At 42.0% G+C, this 21,521-nt stretch overlaps 1 protein-coding gene and 1 long non-coding RNA gene across 9 annotated transcripts in view; one reads left to right on the forward strand and one right to left on the reverse strand.

Annotated features, from left to right (window-relative positions):
* Positions 1-21,521, forward strand: part of LOC121827286 (uncharacterized) — a 122,042-nt gene that overhangs the window by 10,776 nt on the left and 89,745 nt on the right. For 3 of the 8 annotated variants that reach the window (XR_006069487.2, XR_013049189.1, XR_013049190.1), the window contains exons 1-3: positions 7,012-7,815; positions 9,031-9,353; positions 10,709-10,815. This is a non-coding gene — a long non-coding RNA (uncharacterized LOC121827286). The other 5 variants (XR_013049186.1, XR_013049192.1, XR_013049187.1 and 2 more) reach the window with 4 other exon arrangements.
* Positions 1,410-7,477, reverse strand: LOC102922647 (cyclin-dependent kinase 4 inhibitor B). Its single transcript, XM_076564494.1, has 2 exons — positions 6,355-7,477; positions 1,410-2,986 (listed from the first exon to the last, which is right to left on the reverse strand). The coding sequence occupies exons 1-2, from the start codon at positions 6,841-6,843 to the stop codon at positions 2,726-2,728; spliced, it is 750 nt and encodes a 249-aa protein (XP_076420609.1). The 5' UTR covers positions 6,844-7,477; the 3' UTR covers positions 1,410-2,725.

Raw genomic sequence — 21,521 nt, forward strand, 5'->3', positions numbered from 1 at the left:
TGGACTACTGTCTTGATTATTGGTTCATGTGGGAAGGCCCAGCCCGCTGTGGGTGGTGCTCCTCCAGGTTTGGTGGGCCTGGTTTATATGAGAAAGCACCATGAACAAGTGCAGCGGAGCAAGCCAGTAAGTTCTCTGTGGTCTCTGCTGTACTTCCTGCCTTGAGTTCCCAGCTTAGCTGCCCTTGATGGATCACAGCTGTAAGTCAAATAAACCCTGAACTTCCCTGAGTTGCTTTTGGCCATTGTTTATCACAGCAACAGAATGAGACCAGAATGATGCTCAGCCCATGTGGGCGCCACCTGCATGAGTTCATGAATGGGGGTTGCTGAACTACTTGAGACTTTGCCCTCTCCCGGAGGTCTCCCACAGGATGGATGCCTTTTGCCACATTATGCTGTAGCAAGAAACCACAGTAGGTGTGGCCCCTGGATACCAGAATTGCCAGTCTCCTGTTCCACAAGCCAAATTAGTCCTACTATTTGTGAACTTTAAAAGACCCCCATTTTGGGGCCAAATTGACTTACTTTTGCACATCATGGAAGGTTTACGTGTTGAAGGAACAGATGTGTTTTAAAGCATGCCCAGTGTAAACTGTATCAATAAACTTATTTCCTTTCGCCAAGAAGATACGGTCTAGTTCTCATCTTCTTTGGTAATATACTAATTTGGGAAGTAAGGAATTGAAAGGGAAATTTTAGTTAAAAGTCACTCCTTATGTCTCTACTCTCAAATTGCCTTTCTAGTTCCTCGTCTCTATTTAGATAAATATTCACTATATTTGACACCCAGAAGCATAAAATATAAATTTTACATTTTACTGTAAGCATATTTAAAAATGTTATTAAAATAACTTATCAAAGTTTAGTATAAAGGACAGAAGCAGTGAACACTTTTGAATGTTCCCCCCCCCCCCAGGGCCTTGAGCATGCTAGGCAAGTGCTCTACCACTGAGCTAAATCCCCAACCCACTTTTGAATCTTTTAACATTTGGGAGTTAGTGGTAAGCCCATGGAAATACATTAATTTTCTAAAAATTGGTGTGAATATTCAAGTGTATGCCATGTATGGGTCCTTGTTGGAGGTCATAATATCCTGGACCTGATATGGTTGCTGGGAACTGAATGGGTCCTCTAGAAGAACAGCAAAGGCTCTTAATCACTGAGACCTCTCTCCAGGCCCCACATTTATTTGAGCTTTTTAAAAAGAGAGAGAGAGAGAGAGAGAGAGAGAGAGAGAGAGTGTGTGTGTGTGTGTGTGTGTGAACATGAATGAAGGTGCCTGTGGAGGCAGAGATATTGACCTTCCTTGGAGCTGGAGTTACAGGTGGTTGTGAGCCTCCTGATAGGAGTGCTCAGAATCTGAGCCATCTCTCCAGCCTCAGAAATAACGCCAGATTATTCACATCATGGAGTCTATCTATGCTGTTTATTCTTTATTAAAACATGGATGTATCAATTGTTTCAATGCTGTAAAATGAGCTAAGTCACAATGGAAGCCCCACAGAGTACCCACAATTTGTTCAGTAGACAAGTAGCAAGGCAGCCCACAAGTTGTCATTCAATTTCAGTAAGTTCATCCCAACCTCTTTTTCCTAACCTTTAGGCAGTAGTAGCCTAAGGTAACTGACTAGGGTAAGTGCGTCTCTCGTCTCTCATTTAAAAGGACACCAGCGTAGTTCTCCTGAGACACTCACTATACAGGAAACAGTGAACAGAAATAAAGAGGACGAAAGCAGGGTGTGCACTGCCACTAGGAGTGTGCCACATGTCACCGTTTCCCTAGGGATCTGTACTAAAGAAGGGGTGCCTGCTACGAGCCCAGTCCTTAGGAGGCTAAGGCAGGGGTACCAGGATTTGAGGTTAGCTTGAGCTACAAGTGGAAAGCACTGCCTTAAAAAGGAAGGAAGGAAGGAAAACCAAACAAACAAAAACAAGCTGCACTTCACCTCTGCTGAGGACCAGAAGAAGTTAACACTGTTAAAAGTGTAACTCATTAAATACACTGTTTCTAAAGAACTCAAAAGTAGGAAGTTCCTAGAGGGGTTCCTAAACTATTTTACATAGAGCAAATTGCTACATACTACGATTCACCACTGGACTTTGTGTAGGTTGAGTCTGTCAGGAACCAGACCATTAAGCAACCGTGGTTCACAGAGTTTAGCAACATCTGCTGTCATCTTCCAGGTGGAGCTGGGGACGAGTCCTCACTTTCAGCAGAATGCCATTTTGCAGGTGAATCACCAGGCATGACGGGACACAGTGCTTAAAGCCCCAGGGGCACTTCAGTGCTGCTCATCAGGGTTTCCCCCTAGCCTGGGGATCATCTACATTGGGAGTTCACAGGGGAAGGTACTGACTGTTACCTCCCAAATATCTATCACCAACGCTCTCCACTTCCCACTGCAACATCATGTTGTGGAGATTCAAGAACTTCCCTTGTTATTTTACACCATGTCCTGAAAGGTAAAAGGGCCCAGGGAACTTCACACAATACTAAATCAAATTGGTGATCCCTTTGGCTTCAGGGTGAGAACAGAGGGCTAGACCCAGATGCAGGAAAACACTTGGGAAGTTATTTCTGATTGGCTTTGCCTCCCTGGATAGGCTTTGAGTTTTGGAAGGCTTGCCGGTTCTGCCGAGTTCCCCTTCACGCTTGCAGTCTGCCTAGATGGTGGTGGGGTGAAAAAAAAGTCCTTGCGGGAGGCTGAGCGAACCTGCTGCCATCAGTCTCCAGTGGCAGCATGCAGATACCTCGCAATATCACGGTGGCCCTGTTCTTCAGCCAGGTCCACCGGCAGGCGGCCCCAGGCGTCGCACACATCCAGCCGCGCCCCTGCCCTGTGCAGCGCCACCAGCGTGTCCAGGAAGCCCTCCCGAGCCGCATCGTGCACGGGTCTGGTGAGAGTGGCGGGGTCGGCGCAGTTGGGTTCGGCTCCGTGGAGCAGCAGCAGCTCTGCCACCTGGGCGCTGCCCATCATCATGACCTGCGGGGGAAGGGAGAGAGAGCGCTCAGGGTGAATCTGGAGAGTGGAGTTGGTGGGGCACGGCCCCCTCCCCAAGGAACTGAAAAGCCTCAGGTGTCTGGTTTCTCATTTGCCTGCGTAAATCCACTCCCGACCTGTTACAGCCTAGGCTGAACTCAAAATACATTCTATTTTATTCTCCATAGGTGAGGCGACAGAAAAGGGCAGACAATTTGCTTATTTGTAGTACTGGACAGCAGGGATTTATTTTAAGTGATTTCTTAGCGCAGTTTGAACCGGGATTTTTATTTATTTTTTATTTTCCCCTTTTTATTGAAAATAGACTTTTTCCCTCACATAATTTATCCTGATTATGGTTTCCCTTGCCTTTACTCCTCCCAGTCCCCTCCCCACCTCCCCTCATCCAGACCGACTCCCTTTCTGTCTCTTGTTAGAAAACAAATATCCAGGCTTCTAAGGGATATTAATAACAAAATAAAATAAAACCTAATACATTGGAATTGGACAAAATAAACAGAAGGAAAAGAGCCCAAGAGAAGACACACAACTCAGAGACCTACTCGTTCACACAGGAATCCCTTAAAAACACTAAGCTGGAAGCCACAATATATCCACAGAGGACCTGGTGCAGACCGGTGCAGGCCCTGAGCATGCTGCCTCAGTCTCTGTGAGTTCATATGAGCTTTGCTCATGTTGATTTAGAGGTCACTGATTTCTCGGTGTCCTCCATCTCCTCTGGCTCTTACACTCTTTCTGCCTTTTCTTCTGCAGGGTTCCCTGAGCCCTGAGGGGTGGGATTTGATGGAAACACTGTGTTTCAAGGTCTCCCAGCCTCTGCATAATGTCTGTCTCTGTATGTGCTCTGTATGTCTGCTGCAGGAGGAAGTTTCTCTGATGATGGATGAGCAAGGCACTGATTATGAGTATAGTAGATGTCAGTATGAGTCATTTTATCCCCCCACCCCCTCCACCACAGTACTGTCTGGTGTTCCCCTAGGACCCTGGGCTATTTAGTTCTGGTTCATGGTCACCAAAGCTGTGTTGGGTATGGGTTCCATCTTGTGGAGTGGACCTTTAGTCAAATCAGGTGTTGGATGGTTACACTCACAAGCTGTGTGCCAACACTGCCCTAGTATATCTTGGGACACCGGAGCCAGGCTTTATAAAGTTTTATATTGTTTTTTTAGGCTGCTTCCTTTATCCATCTCGGTCTAACTATATATGCTGATTGGTTTGTCAACAACACACACAAACTAGTCATTTGGGAAGAGGAACCTCAACTGAGAAAAGCCTCCATCAGACTGGCCTGTGTAGGCAAGTCTGTGGGACATTTTCTTGATTACTGGTAGATGTGGGAGGGCTCAGTCCACTCTAGGTGTGCCATCCCACCGGTGGTCCTGGAAGGTGTGAGAAAGGTGTGAGAAAGATGGCTAAACTTGAGTCTGAGAAGCAAGCCAGTAAGCCGTGTTCTTCCATGATCTCTGCTTCGGCTCCAGCCTCCAGGTTCCAGCCTTGACTTCAGTGATGCACTGTAGCATTTAAGTGTAAGCCAAATGACCCCCCTTCTCTCCAAGTTTCTTTAGGTCATGGTGTTTATCACAGCTATAGAAAGCAAAACTAAGACACCCTATAAACTAGGTACTGTACTGTTGCTTTTTTTTTTTTTTAAAGAAGTTAGTGGAGTGCTTTAGAGGAGAAAACAAAAAGCAAGTCAGATTTAAAAAAGGTTTTGTTCTTTCAATGTCATGTATGTCTGTGCTCACAAACTGAATATACTCTGATCATTTGCATTACAAGTGGAGATCAGAGGGAAGTTCATATTCTAAGCTTCTTATACATTATGGAAACAAATTACTTGTAAATGTTTAGCATCTTATAACATTTTAACCTAGTGTGTGGTATACAGTGGAAAGTTTAGAGCAATACATTGTAATATGAAATTAATAGTCATTTACACTGTATAAAAACTTAATGTTAAGTAGTATTTTTCTATATAAAAAGTCTATAAAAAGCTTGGCTGGTAGCTGTTAAATCATAAAGATGCGTAATTTAGGAAAACAAACCCTGATGTTTTGGAGATGTAATCCCATAGCAGCTATTTTGTACACTATGCAAATATTAAATTAGTAATAAAACAGCTTTTGGTATCTAATTGTCCAGAACAGTCACTGGTTCTTGTGGGCCTATGGCTTTGAAATTTACAAATGGAGTGAGAGGCAGTGTTCATGTGTCAGTTTTTATCACATGAACATTAGAAACATTCCTTCCTTCCTTCAAGAAATAGAACAATCTTGTTATTTCTTTTAGTGGAGTAAAGGTTATTTTTGCAGCTGCAAAAGAAAGATTTAAAAGTTCTCAGTAAAGAAAATAAGATAGTAAATAAGAAAATCTCCTTTTATAAGGTCTTTATAATCAATTGACAATATTTTTGTTGCTCAAAAAATATTCTTTTGTTAAACATCTCCTTTTTCTGAAAATTCGAGAGGGATGAATATTTTCTTAAAAATTCACGCTATTAACAAGAGCCCTCATTTCCTTAGTCCCACAGAGGGACGGTGAGGTGAACAGCAAAGGCGACTGTAATAATCAACAGACCACAAAACCATTGTTAGATCTTCAAGAAATAAAGTCAATACTAATTAAAGCAGGATTCGAAAACACTGAACAAATTAAGAGAACGTTTAGGGAAACCCCCTCGTCATTCTGAAAGGACCCAACAGTTCTGTAGGGAGTGCTTGCATGTTTGCATTAAACAGTGAAAAACTACACAGTTACTGCCCGCATACAAAGAATTAAGTGCTGGGTTTGAGAAATCATTAGTCCTGTGAACGCGATTTGGTTTATGAGGGAAAAAGAATAGAAAGGATTCATACCATTGTTTACAAGTTCACAGTGAACGCTCTCCCATGCTACAAGTTTGTGGAATTCCTTGAATCCAGGCCGTGTAACTGGTAATCTCACTCCTCTTTATCATGTGGTCCTCTCTATCTGACCCTTCCTTCCCCACTTCGCTCCCCGAATGTCGGCCTTGTATCTATGATTGTAAGATATCAGAATAAATATTGGTATTTTCCCACCATTACAAAGATCTGGAGGCTGGGGATATTGCTCAAGGGTAGCGCACTGGCCCAGCACGTACGGGGCCGTAGGTTCCAGACCCAGTATCTCAGAACAAAGAAAAAGCCAAGCAAGTAGAGTGGGTCTTTTCACTTTTTTTTTTTTCCTCCAGAATTTTTGTCTTTCAAAACCTGCCTCTTGTTGGGCTGCACACGAGAGGCACAAGCCAGCGGCCCAGGTGTGCCCGGTCACAACTTGCAGCCGCGGAGGGCACCGCGCTCTTGCGCCCCCTGCCGGTGAGGCCCCGCTACCTGAATTGGGCGCCTCCCGAAGCGGTTGATGGCGTTGGGATCTGCGCCGGCTTCCAGGAGCTGCCGCACCGTCTCCACCTGCCCCCGCGCCGCGGCGGTGGCCAGGCCCGAGTCACTGCCGCCGCCCAGCATGTCCTTGTCCTCCTCTCGCAGCCCCGACGCGGAGCGGCAGGGATGGTCCTCCGCTGGCCGTGAGATGGCAGCAGCCTGGTCTGGGAGCGGCTCCTTCGCTCCCCGGGGATCCAGCAGCTTCGGTGCTTGCCCTGGGAGCGCACCGGCTCGAGCGCTAGCGCCTGGGAATCGCACCGCTCGCACAGCCGACGAGGGCGCGGTGGGGAGCCCGCGGGCAATAAGCAGCGGCTGGCGTTCAGCACCGCCGCCGGCCCCCGCCCCCTCAGACCACGCCCCTAGATAACACCGCCCACCACTTGTGACGTACCGAGACGAATGTGGGGGCGGTGACCCAGCATCGGAAGATCCGAGAGGCATGCGCAGAAAAGGTCGAGCTCCGGAGTCCGGGCCGGTTGGCTATTTTTGAAAAAGTTGAGCCTCTGCACCCAGCAGGCGGAGCAGAGGCCTGTATTTAGTCCAGGCCTGCGGGTTTCGCTCTGGGGACGTTAATCGTTCCCTTGCAATCGAGTAGTCGAAAGAAAGCCTGTAGGGGGAAAAAATTCCGACTTTCTGAAGATGTCTGAAAGTGACATCTGTCATGTGAGGCTAGTTATCTCTACCTAGGTGGTACTTGCACCAGAGATAGCTATTTTCTTTTGGCCATGTCTTCCTATTTAGTCAGCCATGATAAAATAGTAAAACGTTCCAAGAATCCCGTTTTGTGTGTGTTTAAAGTTTTTTTTTCCCTCCCCCTTGAGCTGTGGTTGTAATTCTGAAGTTAAAAAATAATGTTTTAGAGACAGAGATAACATCACACACTCAAACGCAGATCTTAAGAATTTAAGATCCCTGGACGTGTGCTTGTACTTAGCTACTTGGGAAGCTGAGACGGGAGGGTCCCTGGAGTCTCGAAGTTCAAAGCCAATCAGTGTGTGACTAGCCAGGTCTCCTTGCAAAATCCCTACGGTTCCACGTGTGCACTATATAGCTTAGTTTGCCCTCTTACCTGTTTAAACCCACCCCAGCCAGTATTTGATTTTTAGTTATCATGTGTAATAAAGGGCATTTATGCAGGAATAATGAAACAATAAAACACGGCGTGGTGCTGGGCCTGTCATTAAATAGGCTGAACCTGTCATTAAGCCCTTCTCTGAAGATGGAAAGACCAAGAGCTGCGTTTCTTCCTACTCTTCCTAGGGGAGTTCGAATGAAAACATTGTTTTACAAATTTAAAATGTCACAACTGTCACTACAGTGAAATAGGAAGAGAGCCCCGAGTTGTATGTCTGTTGGCCAAACAGCTCTGGGGAGCTGCTGCATGAGAATGGCTGGGCAGATCCTATTTACAAAGTATGTTCAGTGCTGAGGAAGGTAGCTCTAATGGGAGGCCAAGTGTTTTATTTCTTACAAGCCAAAGACTTCAGAACACGGCTTCTGGTCCCCGTTAGTCAGGTTCCCCACTTGTTGATGGCTACTTCTCTCTTAGTCTTTAGTGGAGGAATAGAGGTGTCCTTCTGGGTGAGACGTGCATACACTGTCTATAGTTTCATCTTGGGAACCAGCCCCAAATGTATTTGCTGTCACTGGTGTGCACAAGTAGAACGGGAGAGAAAGAATGATGGATTCCGAGCTTCCAGAATGAATGGCATTGGTGTTTGCTAGCAAGTGGGAAATACTGAACCAGCAGGTTGATATGAATGGAATGGGCGTGAAGTAGACAGACTCAGTCTAGGATATTTTTACCAGTAAAACTTTGCTACTCTGCAATTTAATCCACCGTTAAGAGTAACACAGAAGGCTGTGTGTGTGTGTGTGTGTGTGTGTGTGTGTGTGTGTGTGTGCCCACGTGGAGGCCAAATGAGAACACGGAGTATCATGTCTTATTGCTTTGAACCTTGAGCTAGTCTGGTGGCCAGCAAGCCTAGAAGATCCTCTGATTCTGTCTCTCTCCTTCCCCCAACACTGTGGCGACAGCTGTGTGCTGGATCTTTTCTATGTGGATGCTGTGATCTGAGCTCAGAGTCTATGTAACAAGCTCTTTTACTCATGGAACCATCTTTCTAACCCCAGAAGTCTGTCTCTTAAGAATGTTTTAGGGACCATATTTTTCTAATGGATACAGTAATTAAATTTAGTCCAATATACCTTTATTGACTATTGACTATGTTCTATATTCTAACTTTTAATATGGAAATGCATTTTAATAGGCTACTTTTACTGAGATATATTTACTGGATATTGTGGGATTAAGGGAGAGTGGATGAAGGTTCAGAAAACGTTTTAGAGGAGTTTTATTGAAGAGAGTCTTTATCTGTTTGCTTAATTATTTTAGTGCTGGTGACTGAACCCAGGGCCTAGGCTGCATCTCCAGCATGGGCTGAAGGTGTTAAAATATTTACCACAATCACATTGCTTTATGTAATCTATGAGCTTTGGACTTGTCGAAGCTTGCAAAGTAAAAGGGACTTTGCACCAATTTCTAGCTACCTTCTGTATAGTTCATGTTTCTGGGGGATTAAAACATTTATAAATAAGAAAATAAAAAGTAATTGTTTTCCTTTGAAGGGAACACAAGAAAATCGCAGTTATACAGAGAAAAAGCAAATGAGCAGAATGACTGAGAATTTCCCATGAGGAAGAAGTGGGAGATTTACTCCTCAAGCGACCGGGAAAGCATATGGGGTTAGGGGCAGTGCTTGCCGAGCGAGCGCGCTATTGCAGTTACCAGCACCAAGGACAGCGACAACCTTTCCGCCGTCTGGGTGGTCCTTACCCGCAGCAAATACAATTCTAGGGACACCAATCTTGATGGTTTATTGCTCCCCCGTCCCCCCTCCCTGCAACCTGGAATCTCAGCATCCGAGAGAGGCTGTGGCCGGAGGATTGTGGTAAGTGTGACGCCAGTCTGGACTACAGGGCAAGACCTTGTTTTAAAAGCACAGACAAAAATAAAAGGAAACACCTCATAAGGAAACTCAATGGGCTTTCCCCCTAAAAACCACGCTGCTCAACTTGTTTTCCAGATATTATTGTGCTATCTGCTACTATCTCAATAAAGAATAATATTCACTGATTTTAAAGAAGAAAAACAAACAAACACTTACTGTTTCCTGTTCCAAGTGCTTTCAATGTATTATTGCATTCTACCTCCATAAAGCTCCCATGCAACATACACTGATACGGTAATTTTACAGGTAAGACAAACTAATCAGAGAAATAAGTAACTTGTATGTTACCTAATCATTGGAGGTGGGATCTAGCCTGTATGGTTATAGAGCCTCTGCCCTTTAAACTAAGTAGTGTAAAACAGCCGCTCTGATAGGCTCAACAGGAAACAAGCAATAAAATGGCAAGCAGTTATTTTCTACACTATATTCTTCAGATAGCTCACACTGTAGCACACCCTTAATAGACTTGAACGATGGCATTTCATATGTAATACTGATATGGTAGTACGCTTGTCTTGGACAATAGAGTGAGATAATTAAGCATTTTATCTGTCCCTGGAGCCCAACTGCCTTCAGAATGAAGGACAACCTGATGTTTGTGACTCAGACACAATGAGATATAATGCAGGGTTGGCATACAGCTTCAACAGAAGTGTTTCAGACATATCTTGGCCGAGTGGAGTACTCATAAGTGAAGAGAAAGACAAACCAGATGATAAACTGGCTTTAAGTTTGGAGATTGGTAGGAGGGAATGAGTAAACTTAGTTCTAGTACTGTAAATCATGCAGATCACTGGGGATATTTATGTTATAGTTAGTGACACTAGATATGAACTCGCTATAAAAATGTGAATAGAATTAGGTAAGTGGCCAAGAGAAGAAGCGACATGACAGTGTCGTTTGTGTATTCTAGTATACAATGAGGAGAGATGGAAACACATAATCATTTCTGGGACTTTTCAAATTATATACAACCCACCTCCTCTTCAGGAGGCTTGATTTTTCTCTATTCCATTAGTTGATCATAATTATTACAGGGTCCATTGTATATCTCATTTTCGGTCTTATGTCATCATGTTCTTCTTCCCTCCTCCCCTCCCCTTCCTGTCCTGGGCTTTTGAGACAGGGTCTTACAGAGTTGCTTGGTCTGGCCTTAACCTTTGACCTCCTTGTCTCAGTCTCTTAAGTGCTGCAATTATAGGTGTGTACCCATCACTGGTTTCTTTGATCATCTGTTATATCTTTAGGGGGTTGAGGAGCAGTGGTATTTTGACTTTACTGTCTTCATTTTCCAGGCGGACTATCTCTAAAGAGGACGCGCTCTCCACCACTATTTGCTCATCATCATACTAGCCTTGACAAGAAATTCAAGACAAGCACTGAAGTATTTTCAAATTCACTTGTAAGTTTTCAAGATGATGAGTTATCGCTAGCATATTCTAAAAATGATTAATGATTGGAAGATTATTGTTATAGATTTAATTGTGTGCTTCAGTCCTGTAGAAATCTTGTTGATGTGTAAAGCTCTATCTTTGGTCGGTGGCCTTTGTAAGTTAGTTCCTGAATTCTTTTGGCATGACCCAGTGGTATTTTCTAGTGTTATCTTGCACACTTCCCATTTTATACATATTACCAACAATTTTTCTGAAGAGTGCTGAGTCTTTTTAGTAGGAAATAATACTTAAAAACCACAGTCTGGGTGTTGATAAAGCATTTTTGCCTCCAGGTTGATCACTATATGTCTTGGGCCTTGTCTTTATAGACAAAACTTAATTGGTTCTTTTTTTTCCAAGACAGTGTTTCTCTGTGTAGTCCTGGCTATCCTGGAACTTACTCTGTAGACCAGGCTGGCTTCGAACTCACAGAGATCCACCTGCCTCAACCTCCCGAGTGCTGGAATTAAAGGCAAACACCACCATCTGGCACTTAATCTGTTCTTAACTCATGATAATTATATATAATTTCATCTATATGAACATCCAGGGGGTTGTTACCAATTTGGTAGCATAGGCCTTTGGGCCAGTATGTTCTAAAAAAGATTGCTACAACCAAGAAAAAAATGCATCGGATTAATATTCAAAATGCCCCATAATATGTCTGTCTTTGAAAGACCATATTTAAATAATGTATTGGTAATGGGAGATGGAATCAAAGAAACTATTTAGTAAAGTCAGGAATTTTCTACCTACAGGGAACAGTTGCTTTCCTCTGAGCACTTAGGCCATTCCTTCTACACAGTCCCACTCCACTCAGCCATGTTAGGCAGATCTGAACTCTTTCCGGTATGCACATAGTGTGCTGTACTCAGGCATGCAATGACTTGCTTGCTAATTTTATCACATCATGTCTTAGCCATGAAGTTCACTCAAAAGTGAGCATATGTAGTTAAACTACAATGGGGCACATGTCTATGTTGGTTTCTTCACTTCAACTAATAATCACCAGCAGGTATTTATTAAGTGCCCATCACACCCTTGACACTACTTTTTTTTATGATTATTATCCAATGTCTCTTGTAGCTGTTGTTCCTTTCTCATTAGCATTGAGAAAATTCAAAGTTAATAGAGCATTATGTAATCTATTTCTTGTTTTTTTTTTTGTTACTCCTTTCTGTTTATTTATCATATTCCTTAAAGTTCAATTTGATCTTTCTATGACTGTTTGGCCTGTTAGGATTATGTGGTATACCTGTAATATGCTTTACTTTGTAATAACCAAAAAAACTGTTTCATTTTAACAGAGACATATGCCGGACCATTGTCAGTTTTAATTTGTGCAGGTATACCCTTGATGGGCATAACTTCTGGCAAATATGTGATTACAGAATCAGCCTTTTCAGAACTCAGAGCAGTTGCCCATTGAAATCCTGAATAGGTATCAATGGTGTGGTGTACATATTTCAATTTTCAAAATTCTGCAAAGTGAAACACAACCATCTGCCAGATTTTATTCCTCTGAGTACCCTTTGGGTTACATCCTGCTGGTAGTGGACTCTGATTGTAAAAGGAACAAGTAGGGCATTTCCTCATAATTTCTTTGACTTGTTGTCAGGTTATGGAAAAATCCCTTTTTAAACTCTTACTATTGACATGATGTTTTTTATGAAGTTCTGAGGTCTCCAGCACATTTCCTATCAATAGTTTGTCAATCTCATCATTACCTTGAGCTAGAGGGCCTGGCAGACCCATAAGGGATGCTTTCTATTCCTGATTATAGCTTGTAACTGGATAAATAACAAAGTTAATTTTGACTCATCAGGGATAAATTCTGCAGTCTCAATATGTAAGACCGCTCTTTCAGCATACTGAGAGTCAGTAACTATGTTGAGAGGTTAAAAAAAATCCATTAATAACATCAGAAAAGAATATAATTCTGATTTTTGAACTGAATTATAAGGACTTTGAACCACTTTACTTAAATTTTCTGATTTGTAACCTGCCTTTCCTTGTTTGTTTGCATGTATATAAAATGTAGGGGCTCCAGATATTGGTGTTTCCTGTAGAATATGAGGCAGGATCCATTCAGTCTTGTTTATAAGTTGAATTATATTTCTTTTGGGATATTTACTGTTAATCTTTCCAAAAAATCACTGCAAGCTCTCTGCTAAGGTTCACTTACTGTCCATAATTTGTCAATGTCATCCTTAGTTAAAGGTACTACAATTTCGGCTGAGTATATTCCTGCTAATTGAAAAAGCCTCAGCTTTCCTTAACATCAACTCAGAGATCTTTTCCACATAAGTTTTAAATTTTTTTACTCTGTGTATTTAGTAGAAATATCCATTCCAATATAATATCTTCCCTCTGCATTAAAATTCCTGTAGGAGAATGCTTAGAGGGTAAAATAACCAAAATGCAATCAAGCTTTGGATCCACATGATCCACATGTCCATTCTGTACTTTCTTTTCCACCAAGGCCAATTCTCTGTCAGCTTCAACTGATAATTCCCTTGGACTATTTAAGTCCTTGTCACCCTCTAAGGTTTTGAAAAAATTACTCAGTTCATCATTTTTTTTTACACCAACAATAGTCCATAGATGGGAAATGTCTCCAAATAATCTTTGAAAGTCATTAAGAGTAATTGATCTCTGCTAATTTCCACCTTTTGGGATCTAATTTTTTGTAAACCTATTTGATAATGTAAATAATTAATAGAATCTCCTCTTTGTATCTTTTCAGGAGCAATTTGTAAACCCCAACAAGGCAAAATATTCTTTATTTCTTCAAACATTCTTTCTAAAGTGTCTACATTTGGATCAACTAGTAAAATATCATCCATGTAATGATAAATTATAGATTTAGGAAATTGTTTACATATTACTTCCAATGGCTGTAATACAAAATATCGGCACAGGGTTGGGCTATTTAACATTCCTGTGGGAGAACCCTCCATTGCTATGTCTTAACCAGCTGAGAATTATAAGTAGGCACCATGAAGGCAAATCTTTCTCTGTCCTTTTCTTGTAAGGGTATTGAGAAGAATCAGTCTTTTAAATCAATAACTATAAGAGGCCATACTTCAGGTTACAGAGTAGGCAAAGGAATTCCAGATTGTAGAGAAACCATTGGCTGAATTACCTTGTAAATTGCTCTTAGGTCTGTTATCATTTTCCATTTACCAGATTTCTTTTTAATAACAAATACAGGAGAATGCCAAGGGCTGGTTGATTCTTCAATATGTTGAGCATTTAACTGCTCAAACCAGCTCTTCTAAGGCCTGCAGTTTCTCTGTTGTTAAAGGCCATTGCTAAACATGTACAGGCTTGTGTGTTAACCCTTTTAAAGGTAGAGCTGTTGGTGTCTTTGAAAGATCAGCAGTTGTTGTGCCCTGTTCTTATACAATCTGGATGGCCATTGACTGTTCTTTATAATACCTCTTTTTTTTTTTTTTTTGTTTTTTTTTTTTTTGTTTGTTTGTTTTGTTTTTCGAGACAGGGTTTCTCTGCGTAGCTTTGCGCCTTTCCTGGAGCTCACTTGGTAGCCCAGGCTGGCCTCGAACTCACAGAGATCCGCCTGCCTCTGCCTCCCGAGTGCTGGGATTAAAGGCGTGCGCCACCACCGCCCGGCATATAATACCTCTTAATATTTCTCCCAGAAACGTGTTAGTTTATGGTTTGTTTCTGAGGTTGGAGGAATGTTAATCTGGGTATTCCACTGTTGTAATAAATCATGGCCTCATAAATTCATAGCTCTATTAGTCACATATGGCTTTAATTTTCCTCTCTGTCCTTCTAGCCCTATACATTAAAGCCATCTTTCACTCTGTTTCATTTGAGATAATGTTCCAATCCCTAACAGCTGAACATATACACCCTGAAGAGGCCAATTTGGATGCCAAGATTTTGGTGCAATTATTGTGACATTCGCACCTGTGTCTACAAGACCCTCCAAGAGAATGTCATTTATTCATAGTTTTAATTTTGGTCTTTGTTCATTTATAGAAGTTTGCCAAAAAATTAGCTTTATGGTTTCTCCTGAATATTCTGTTCTTTCTGCTATAGGTGTTCTATCATCCTGAGCAGCCTAGTTTATTCCAATAGGCTTTTGGTTATTTAATTACTCTGAGAAGGGGTTTCTTCTACAATGTCAGGAAAGGACTGAACTGAATTTGCCATGGGGGCCTGAAAGAAGCCCCTCAGGGAGTTTCCCAATGGTAAAGGCAAAGGGTTACCTTGTCTGTCCCTTGTTGATCTACATTTGTTGGTCTAATGTTTACCTGTATCACACCTTCTGCATAATCTTGAAGGGAGGGGCATTCTGTTGCCATTGTTACTTGAAGAAACATTGTTTCTAGGAATGCCCGGTTTACAGTCCATTTTTAGGTGGCCTTGTTTACCTTAATTAAAGCATCTGACATTACTTTTCTTCAAAGCTCTTGAAATCACCTCTCCTATCCTCATATCATCATGGTCGTGAGATTCAATATTGATTGTATCCCTGATCCAGTCCTCCAAGGGTGCTGATCTTGCCTTTAACAGCCTAATTACCCTTTTGCATGCTGCATTTGTTTTCTCAAAGGCCAAAGATTCAATTATTATCTGTCTAGCTTCTGAATTTGTTATCATTCTGTTTACTGCTGAAGACAGCCTTTGTAAGAAATCCATGAAGGATTCTTTGGGGCCTTGTATAAGTTTTGTAAATGACTCAGTTTTCTTCCCTGCTTCTTCAATTCTGTCCCACACATTCATGGCTGCCATGCAGCATAGAATTAGGGTTTGGTTATCATATAAACGTTGTCTTTGTATATTAGCGTAATCGCTTTCTCCAAGAAATTGATCTTGGGAAATGTCCACACCTCGAGCCTTACATCTTTGTTCCATAGTTTTAGCCTCCTCTTTCCATCAGGTTCTTCACTGTAACTGTGGCCTAGCCTCTAAGACTGCTGTAACCAATTCTTTCCAGTCCTGAGGGATAATTCTATTACAAGTTGACCATGAGTGTAACATCTGCTTTATAAATGAAAATGCATGCCATATGATGCTATAGCTTCTTCAAATCTCCTTAAACTTAACATTTCCACCTGAGTCAATTTAGCTTGTACACACCCTTGAGCATTTGGCAGTTCCTATAAGGTTACCAGGTAGATTAATGTTTGCTGTCTGGTAACCTTAGACGGTTTCTCTATAACTGTAATTATAACTGTATAATTCCATGGTGTGTTAGGTTCATCTTTTTTTTTTTTTTTTTTTTTGGTTTTTCAAGACAGGGTTTCTCTGTGTAGCTTTGTACCTTCCCTGGAACTCGCTTTGTAGACCAGGCTGGCCTCGAACTCACAAAGATCCGCCTGCCTCTGCCTCCTGAATGCTGGGATTAAAGGCGTGCGCCACCACTGCCTGGCTAGGTTCATCTTTAAATTCTTCTGTCTAGGTCTGAATTTCTCTATAATTCATTTTAACAAGTTTTTCTAAAGTCTTTATCTGGGCACTCAAATTAACCGCCCTTTTTAATGCTAAAATAAAAATGATCAAACAAATAATATTCATAATTGATGTTATGTTCATCTCATCAACATTAATTATCCTCTCATTTAATTGTTCCATTTTCAGACTGCCTAATGTGTTATCAAACAGAGACCAAATTTCCTCCATTGTAAAAATGTTTCCCATTTTTTTTTTTTTTTTTTTTTTTTTTTGGTTTTTCGAGACAGGGTTTCTCTGTGTAGCTTTGCGCCTTTCCTGGAGCTCACTTGGTAGCCCAGGCTGGCCTCGAACTCACAGAGATCCGCCTGGCTCTGCCTCCCGAGTGCTGGGATTAAAGGCGTGTGCCACCAACGCCCTGCCATGTTTCCCATTTTTTAATGTGGGAAAAAAATCTCTTTTAACTAACTCCTCCCTTTAAGATATCTTAATTGACTCAACAAGTCTGCTGACTGTGTAGAACAGTAGAAGTCTGAGGGAATTTCCAAGTAGCTACCTAGTGTGGTAGCAGTTCAAGATGAGAATCCAGAGAGAGCCCACCACCTACCTGGAGAGAAAAAGCCAAACAGACTCTGGCCCACATGCAGCTTGGGCCTGAGCCAGGGCCCTGTAAGGCCACAAGCAGCTTTTTAGTGATTTCTTGCCACAAATGTTAGGGTACCAGATATAAGAAAAATTGCTAATTGCTCTTATTAATAAAAACCTGGAGCCGGATATTGGGGTGAAAAACTGAGAGATCAGAGGAATAGGACAAGCCACAGACAACCTCACCTCGCCAACACCTCAGTCCCCAAAGAGACTTACTTCCTGTATACCCACGCCTATATGCCTTCCTGTTCTGCCATCACATTTCCTTTCTCCACCCAGTTTATATCACTTCCTCTTCCTGCCAAGCTCTGTCACTTCCTGTCTGTCTATACATATCTCCAGACCTTCATGGTTAGTGCTGGGATTAAAGGTATATACTACCATGCCTGGCTCTGTCCCCAGTGTGGCCTTGAACTCACAGAGATCCAGACAGATCCCTGCCTCCCAAGTGACAGGATTAAAGGCATGTGCTACTCTTGCCTGACTTCTATATTTAATATAGTGGCTGGCTTTTCCCTCTGATCTTCAGATAAACTTTATTGGGGTACACAAATAAAATATCACCACAAATTTCTGTTGTATAATTAATCACAGCACAGAAATATAAAGTCACCCTTGAAGAAAAAGGATTATTTGGCCTGTGAGATGGGTAAGGGGACTGCTGTCAAACCTCATGACCTGAGTTAGATCTCTGTATCCACAGGATGGGTTGAGAGAACTAACTCCTGCAAGTTGTCTTTTAATCGCTACAGGTGTGCCATGGCACATCCCTCCCTCCCTCCCAAATTAATAAATGTGAAAATTAAAAAAAATTTATATATTATTCAACACTCTCCATGTTTTATACTTACAATAAAACAAGCTAAGACTGGCTTGTAAGAAATGAGCATCCAATCACATAAAGCCATTAAAATATTTGTATGATATAAGTAAATAAGTAATAGAACCGCTATCTTAATACTTTATTAAGTAAGCTAAATGCCAGTGCATCTGAGGAAACCTTGGCAGGGTTAAAGCTTTCAACAGGCAGAACTTGGTACCAAAATAAAGGTGGCATTCCATTCTTTTGATTTTGCCGTCCGTAAATTAGACAAATTTTCAAGCACTTAGTGGTGAGAAATCTAGATGTCATCGCAAGCCAAGACATAGTTGAAGCGAAAGCTTCAGAGCACCCCAAGCCAGAGTTTAGTATCATTATGATGACAGCAGTTTTAGGATTTTAACCCGACACTTTCTTCTCAGTCTTTGATGTGGTCGTCACCTAGACAACGCTAAAGTGAAAGTGTCAAACTAACTAAAATCAAGAGTTAACAAAAGGGTTAACAAAAGAAACAAATTTAGGATTTTTCATTTGCCAGACTTTTTTTTTTTTTTTTTTTTTTTGAGACAGGGTTTCTCTGTGTAGCTTTGGTGCCTGTCCTGGATCTTGCTCTGTAGACCAGGCTGGCCTTGAACTCACAGGGATCCGCCTGCCTCTGCCTCCCGAGTGCTGGGATTAAAGGCATGCACCACCACCACCACCACCACCACCACCACCACCACCACCACCACCACCACCCAGCAGCAGACTGCTTTTTAATTAGTACTTGAAAATTAACAGTCCAGGAGGTGGTGGTGGCACGCACCTTTAATCCTAGCACTCAGGAGGCAGAAGCAGGCAGATCTCTGTGAGTTTGAGGCCAGCCTGGTCTATAGAGCAAGATCCAGGACAGCCAAGGCTCCACAGAAAAACCTGGTCTCAGAAAAAAAAAGAAAGAAAATTATCAAAAAATATTAGTCAGCCACAATGCATAATAAAAATCCCAGAACTCAGGGGGCTGAGGCAGGAGAATTGCTTTGATTTAAGTCCTCCCTTGGGTTACATGGTAAAATTCCAGGCCAGCCTAGGCTTCACAGTGAGGCCTTGTCTCAAAAACACATATTAAGTATGCTTAGGAAACTGTCTTGCTGATTGTGATGAACTTCTCAACTGGCTTAATTTGGGAAAATTTCAGCATAAAAATGATGACATAATTTAAGTTATATTGAATTTGAGAAAAGATCTGGGGTGGGAGATCTTTTGAAAGTGTGGGACCAAGTATAGAGTGAATTCTAGAAATAGAAAATCACTAGATTTTGTTTCCTCAATCCCCTATTGGAGTGGCAAAACCACTGATAGACTGTAGTTATGGAAAAGAATATTCTCATGATCTTCCCAGATTTTATTAATGAACGAAAGCTGGAAGGGGAAAGAGAAGGGAGGGAGGGAGGAGAGAAGGGAGGGGGAGGGAGGGAGGAGGGAAGGAAGGGGGAGGGAGGGAGGGAGGGAGGGAGGGAGAGAGAGAGAGAGAGGAGAGAGAGAGAGAGAGAGAGAGAGAGAGAGAGAGAGAGAGGGAGAGAGAGAGAGAGAGAGAGAGAGAGAGAGAGAGAGAGAGAGAGAGAGAGAGAGAGAGACAGGGAAGGAGTCTATGAATGAATATCATGTTAACCACACAGTACAGAGGAAATCCTGACCTTATAATTTGAAGTCCATCTGTATTGGATTCTTAATGGACTGATCCAATCTAGCCAGAAAGGAACTGGTCTGAAACTCAGAGGTCTGGATTCTCTGCAATATTGTGATGCTTCAAAGGATGTAAGAGAATATTTGGTGGCCACAGTGTGACCTCCCCTCTGGTCTCTGATCTCCCGACCCCCACATGACTCTCTTTGTAGAAGTCACTGTGACCATGCCACTTAGACACACACCTTTTGTTGCCTGTGCTGGACTGAGTTCTCTTCCCCCTACAATGCGGAAGTGTTCATTTTGCTCTGCATGCTTGCCAGCATTTGTTGTTGTTTGTTTCTTGATCCCTATTATGACTCGGGCGAGAAGGAACCAGTGGAGTTTTCACTGCATTTCTTTTCCGGCTAAGAACATGATATTTTTTAAATGTACTTAGTTGGAAGCTGATCTTCTTCTAGGCTGGGTGAAAACAGAAGAACAACAGAAAAATAACCCTTTTATTTTAGTCCGTGCCCTGTCAGGAAATAGTTCAGGGACCTGCTTTCAAGTACTTGCAAATTTCCATTCTATTGGGTTACTGTATTAGTTTAGTTCAATTTCTATCCCCAAGGTTTGAATGTTATAGTATTAATATCATACTGTTCAAATTCAAATTGTGATTCATAATTCAAATTGCAAGATATTCTTTTTTAAAATGGATTATGGTTAATCTGAATATAGAAAGTACTAATTTCGATGTAGGACCATTCCACTCATAAACCCTTTAAAATTCTAGATTCAAAGACGTTAACTCAAAGTTCTTCATGAAGGGGATTAGTGAATTTGAATTATTTCTGCCATGGAGTGTACCTGCTTTCGGTCAAATCTACATTCATACAGAAAAGGAGGGAGGTGCAATCTGTTTTTGAGGCAAGACTTTGTGGTCCAAGAGGTCATCAAGTGCTTGGGGACCACAATGCAGCACCTTGCCGGTAGGGAGGTCACACAGTGGCAACAGTGAGACATGTAGCCAACATGTAACTTCATCCTTCAGTTACTTGTGAGGAATGAGGCGGAAGAGTGGGGCTATGAAGCAACTGATTCCTTAGTCTTCTCGGTTTAGGTATCATTTCTGAGCATTTGCAGCACAATAATTCATTGTTTTGACCTGTTTTTAAGGCCTCAGTGTTGGGACATGCGCACTAGAACTGCTTTGGGATTCTATCTCACCGTAGTGAGAATGGTTGTCATCAGGAAAACAGTCAGTAAATGAGGATGTAGCGAACCTGAACTCTTACCCTATGCCTGTAGGAGTGTAAACTGGTGCAGCCACTGTGGAAGTCAGTATGCAGGTTCCTCAAAAAAAAAAAAAAACAAACTAAAAATAAGACAACCATATGATCCAGCTGTGCCACTCTTGGGTATAGTTCTGAAGGATTCTATGTCAGTAAGCCACAGAGATGATTGCACATGTGTGCTCTGCTGTCGTATTTACAATAGCCAAGATGATGGAACCATCCTAGAGGCCCATCAATTGTTAAGTAAAGACAGCGTGGTACTTATTTATATATGATGGAATTTTATTCAGCAGTAAAGAAGAATCAAGTTATGACATTTACAGTTAATTAGATACAACTGAAGATCATTATGCTATATGAAATAAGTCACATGTGGAATCTAGAGAGAGAGAGAGAGAGAGAGAGAGAGAGAGAGAGAGAGAGAGAGAAAGAGAGAGAGAGAGAGGAGGCAGAAACACTATGAGGCAGGAGGAAGAGGCCTGAGATTGTGGTAGTGGGGAACAACAAATGATAATGGATGATATGCAGCGTGAAAACAGAAGAATGGGGGACTGTTGGTGGGGTAAGTGAACAGCAAAATGGGGGATGTACAGTGTGGAAGGGCAGGTGGGTGGGTGAATAAGAACAAAGTGGAATGATGTATATGTCTGAAGAAGTCACAACGAACTCATTTCTTTGTGAGCTAAGCAAAGCAAATAATCATTTGTTCATTCATTGGTGAGCATGTAGGCTGATTTCACAGCCTGTTTACAGAAGATGTGGGTGTGCAGGTATCTTTGTGGTCAACTGACTTTGATTCCTTTGGGTGTATACCCAGGAATGGTATGTAGCAAGGTCATAT

This window comes from Peromyscus maniculatus, chromosome 2, assembly GCF_049852395.1.
Source record: "Peromyscus maniculatus bairdii isolate BWxNUB_F1_BW_parent chromosome 2, HU_Pman_BW_mat_3.1, whole genome shotgun sequence".
NCBI classification, from domain to species: Eukaryota; Metazoa; Chordata; class Mammalia; order Rodentia; family Cricetidae; genus Peromyscus; species Peromyscus maniculatus.

Coding starts and splice junctions, on each gene's coding strand:
- LOC102922647 (XM_076564494.1), bottom strand. CDS start 6,843: ATGCCTCTCGGATCTTCCGATGCTGGGTCACCGCCCCCACATTCGTCT. Junction 2,987..6,354: donor TCGGGAGGCGCCCAATTCAG/GTAGCGGGGCCT, acceptor CTTCCCCCGCAG/GTCATGATGATGGGCAGCGC.